Source organism: Galeopterus variegatus, unplaced genomic scaffold (genome assembly GCF_000696425.1).
Source record: "Galeopterus variegatus unplaced genomic scaffold, G_variegatus-3.0.2 Scaffold867, whole genome shotgun sequence".
NCBI classification, from domain to species: domain Eukaryota; kingdom Metazoa; phylum Chordata; class Mammalia; order Dermoptera; family Cynocephalidae; genus Galeopterus; species Galeopterus variegatus.
Genome location: NW_007726978.1, coordinates 125,544 through 130,468, shown reverse-complemented (window position 1 = coordinate 130,468; position 4,925 = coordinate 125,544). Strand labels below are relative to the sequence as shown.

General features: G+C 40.8%; 1 protein-coding gene across 1 annotated transcript in view; it reads right to left on the bottom strand.

Moving 5' to 3' along the window:
• Nucleotides 1-4,925, bottom strand: part of DHTKD1 (dehydrogenase E1 and transketolase domain containing 1) — a 46,544-nt gene that overhangs the window by 23,539 nt on the left and 18,080 nt on the right. Inside the window, 4 exon segments of the mRNA XM_008573034.1 lie at nt 122-261; nt 1,044-1,128; nt 2,146-2,458; nt 4,472-4,829. Coding sequence (XP_008571256.1) covers nt 122-261; nt 1,044-1,128; nt 2,146-2,458; nt 4,472-4,829 — 896 coding nt within the window.

The following is a 4,925-nucleotide window of genomic DNA, read 5'->3' as shown; positions in this document are numbered from 1 at the left end:
GGCAACACTGAGGGTTGCGATCCGTTGCCGGACACGGAAAAAGAAAAAAAAAAAAAAAAAAGAATCCTGAAACTTTAATAATTGGCACCTGGACGTTACAATAGATTTTAAAACATCCTACCTCTAGAAAGCCCTTCTGATTAGGGTCCATATGGTTCAGAGGGATGTAGGTGTCATCGGTCTCCTGACAAACCACCATCGCATGTCTCTGACTAAAAGTTCCACGGCCAACATCCTGGCCACTCAGACGGACATTAAAACCTTAGGAAGAAAGAAAAAAATCCTGATTCCCATGAATAACTTAAGTAATAATAAGGCATGGTGACTCTGAATTCTTATACATTGGCTCATCCTCAGAATTTTCCTTAGGATAATCGATTCTCTTTATTAAAATATACCTGTCCTGTAGTCTATAGTCAAGGTGAGATTGTATAAGAATGGAGAGTCACCACTTGCCCCACAATTTTTAGAGAAAAATATCTTTTCAATACACCCAGCACTGAGCCCTTTGTCATAACTGCTCTAGAGCCTACTCTGATGAAGTCTGTCAACATGACTTACACTGAAATTAAGTAATATTGTCAGGTAAGAAAAGTTAACATGTTTTAGAACCTCTCAAGTCAATGAAAATGACAGGAGTCATTGCAATTCAAAATACTGCAGAGGTCACATGTAACAAAAGTCACTGAAAGCATTCTCTACCACCTCTGCAGCTAAACAGAAACTGCTTACCTTGAGCAAGTAAGGAACCCAGGGCAAGAGCTTCTGCCGTGGCCCAGTCTAGCTTTGTCCCGTCCATCACTTTCTCTATTCTGGACTGTAACATTGAAGAGGAGGAAAAAAGGAGCTTTTAAGAATCCANCATGACTTACACTGAAATTAAGTAATATTGTCAGGTAAGAAAAGTTAACATGTTTTAGAACCTCTCAAGTCAATGAAAATGACAGGAGTCATTGCAATTCAAAATACTGCAGAGGTCACATGTAACAAAAGTCACTGAAAGCATTCTCTACCACCTCTGCAGCTAAACAGAAACTGCTTACCTTGAGCAAGTAAGGAACCCAGGGCAAGAGCTTCTGCCGTGGCCCAGTCTAGCTTTGTCCCGTCCATCACTTTCTCTATTCTGGACTGTAACATTGAAGAGGAGGAAAAAAGGAGCTTTTAAGAATCCACATCCTTTATCACATTGAGTTCAAAAAATGTAGTGCAACAAAGGTAAGTATCAAAACCATAATGTTGTTTCAGTTGGTTAGAGTGCAGCGTTATAACACCAAGGTCAAGGGTTCAGATCCCTGTACCAGCCAGCCACCAAAAAACAAACAAAACAAAAAGGAAAAATACCACACTGTTGGACAAAATCAGAGAATGCAGACAGATATTTTACCAATTACAAAGTTTTAAAACAGGCAAAACAAACATGCACTTCAGGTTAGTGGTTACTTCTGTGGAGGGCAGAGGAGATGGAATCAAGGAGGGGTACATGGGGAAATGTATTTGTAATATCCTAGCTCTTAAGGGGAATGGAAAGTACATAGTCTCCATACCTATCATAAAAACTTAACAAAGTTAGTGTTTTAAAATAATTCAGAGGGCAAAGTTCCTTCATCCAAGCTTAAGAAATACAAAGACCTTTAATTCTTTGCTCTCCTGGTTTTAGTACTGAAAGTCTCTAGAGAACCCCTAAGTCCCAGGCAAACCAGGACAGTTTGTCATCTTACAGTTACCATAAGACTATATGTAAAACCTCAGCATGTTTAGGGTCTAAATGGTTACCTTCAGGGTATGTGTGTTGATTTTTGTTACTTTCATTAAAACCAACCCAAAGAAAGTATTTTCTGCTCATTGGCTGGAAAAATCAAAACAGACATTCCTGTATTTCTCTATTTTTTATAACATGCATGTATTCCATGTATATGTAATGTATTAAAGTTGTGTAAATAAATACATGAAGAAAAAATACAAGTAGAGAAATCTGAGTTAATTGACTATCAGTATCAAAACAATGCTAGGATCAGTTCCTAGAACCTAATGACACACAACAAATATTTGTCAAATGAATTAGCCAACCAAAAAGACCAGACCAACATCAATTCCTTTGCTGAGCAAGAAGAAAAAGCAATATCCAGTGATTTCAATGCTCCCCACCTGCACATACATCTTTAGAAGGTGACTATGCATCTGGAGTTCCTTGGGCACCTCCACAGACTTCATGCCAATAAACCGCAGGAGGTCGAGGGGCACACCTGTGTTCCAGGTGGTGATATGAGCTTCTGGCTGGACCAGGCCCTGCCAATGGGCCTGCAGGTTAGTGGCAGGAGGGCTGTAGTGGGCCATGTTACTTAAGTGGTCATTTAACTTGGCATAGTAGGAAGCTTTTATTTCAGACACCTCCTCCTGGGTCATGAGTCCATTGGCCATAAGGTGCTCTGCATATGTGTCTGGAATGCTCTTGCGGGCTCTGTCCAAGAAAGAGGGGGGAAAATCAATCTGATCTGTAAAAATCTAAGGCAGACAGAGACAGCCATTGTCAAAAGCATTATAGAGTGCCATCGCTGTAAAAAGGCACTCCAACCAGCCACCCAAAATAAAAATAAAATAAAAAGACACCCAGGAAATGTTTTGGAACTAGAAAGAAGTGGTAGCTGCCCAACATTGTGAATGTAGTAAATGCCACTGAACTGTTCGTTTTAAAACAGTCAATTTGGGGCTGACCAGTTAGCTCAGTTGGTTAGATCGTGGTGCTAACACCACCAAGGTCTAGGGTTCAATACCTGCACTAGCCAGCCACCAAAACAAAATAAAGTCAATTTGAATGATGTGACTTTCACCTCAACAAGTTAATAAAACAAAATAAATAATTAAAAATTTTACATTTTAATTAATAAATTAAAGGCACTCGTGAGTAACAACCTTTTCCAGGCAAGCAAGAGAAAACAGATTTATCTTTATAAAGTTTTATCTATATCCAGATAGAAATAATTAGTGGAGTTTTTCTATAAGTTTGTAAATTCTGGACAGTTATTTACAAGACTGACTCACACTGAGTATTCTCTTTAAAAGTGTCAAACTCCAAGTTGCTAACACCTGTGTCAGGTGGCCTTAATACTCCTTTATAATAGCACCAGGGTGTTATGACAATAATAATGCCCTACCACATTCATATAATACTTGGAACTATAAAGATGATTCATGCATATTAGCATATTTAATCCTGACAAGAGTGAGAGGAAGACAGGATAGATTTTCTTAAAGGGGCCCCGGAGGCACATGGAGTCATTCAGCTGCTAAGTTCAGAGATAAATGGAGACCCCAGATTTGTTCTCCTTAGAGTAGCACTCCTCCTGCTACTTGTGACCAGAAAGGCCCGTAAATTATTCTCTGCTTTAATTTGTATCTATGAGGAAATAAAGTGGGGGAGGGAGAACTATTTTACATTCTAGTATATAGAAAAAGAAATTCCAAAGCAACACGTTCACTCTCTTTCACATTAACCTTCTCAATCAGTGCTGGCCAGTAGAAATAAAATACAAGCCACATGTGTAATTTTAAATTTTCTGGCAATCACATAGGAAAAGTCAAAGGAACAGGTGGAACAAATTTTAATAATACAGTTTATTTAAGTCAATATACCCCAAATGTTGTCATTTCAATATCTAATTAATATGAACATTATTGAGATATTTTATGTTTATAGTTTATATACTAAGTATTTGAAATCTGGTATTTATATTACACTTACAGTACATCTCATTCAGGACTAGCCACATTTCTTTTTTTTTTTTTTGACAGCTGGCTGGTACAGGGATCCAAACCCTTGACCTTAGTGTTATCAGCACCATGCTCTACCAAGTGAGCTAACCGGCCAATCAGGACTGGCCACATTTCTAGTACTCAGTAGCCACCTATGGCTAATGGCTTCCATCTCAGACAGTGCCATTCTAAACATCCATTAAAATCCTTCGTGTTACCTCTTGCCAAGGCACAAAACAGGTCCACATCTATGATTTGTCAAAAAAAACATAGAGGTTCTATTTCTGATCCTGCCAACACCATACTCAGTAGCTTCGGGCAAGGCTTGCCTAAGTCTTCCTACTTCAGTCTTTCCATCTGCTAGATGAGTTGTTAAGTTGCCCATTCCCATACATGAGGAAACATGTAGCATTTGAAGAATATAAGAGGCTCTTCTGAGACCCATAGGGTGACCATCCCAGTTTGCCCAGGACTGTCCCACTTTTAGCACTGAAAGTTTCATGTCCCAGGCAAACCAGGGAAGTTGGTCACCGTAGCTGAGAGTTTCTGTTAAAAATAAAAGGGTTGGTGGGTTAGCTAAGTTAGTTAGAGCATGGTGTTGTAACGCCAAAGTCAAGGGTTCAGATCCCCGTACCTGCCAGCTGCCAAAAAAAGAACAATAATAATGCAAGCAATATAGGGGAAGGGGGGAGGTATATTAAAGGACACTTTATCATTGTACCTGATGATTTTGTACATGACTGGGTTGGTAAAGAAAGGCTCATCCAGCTCGTTGTGGCCCCACTGCCTGTAGCAGAGCAAATCAATAATCACATCCTTGCGGAATCGGCGCTGGTATTCAAAAGCCAGTCGTGTGGCACGGACCACTTCCTCTGGGCTGTCTCCATTGACATGGATGATGGCACAGCCCACGAGCTTCCCTGAAGTAGGGAAGACCGAGATGAAGCAGGCCAGTTAACCCAGAACGACATTAGCCCTCCTCCAAGTCCTACTGCCTGCCCAGGAAGACAGCCCACCTCCTCAGAGGTAGTTTGGCTTGGGTGTTAAGAACCCAAGCTTTGGGCCGAGCCCGTGGCGCACTCGGGAGGGTGCGGTGCTGGGAGCGCAGCAGCGGTCCCACCGCGGGTTCGGATCCTATATAGGGATGACCGGTGCGCTCACAGCACTCACTGGCT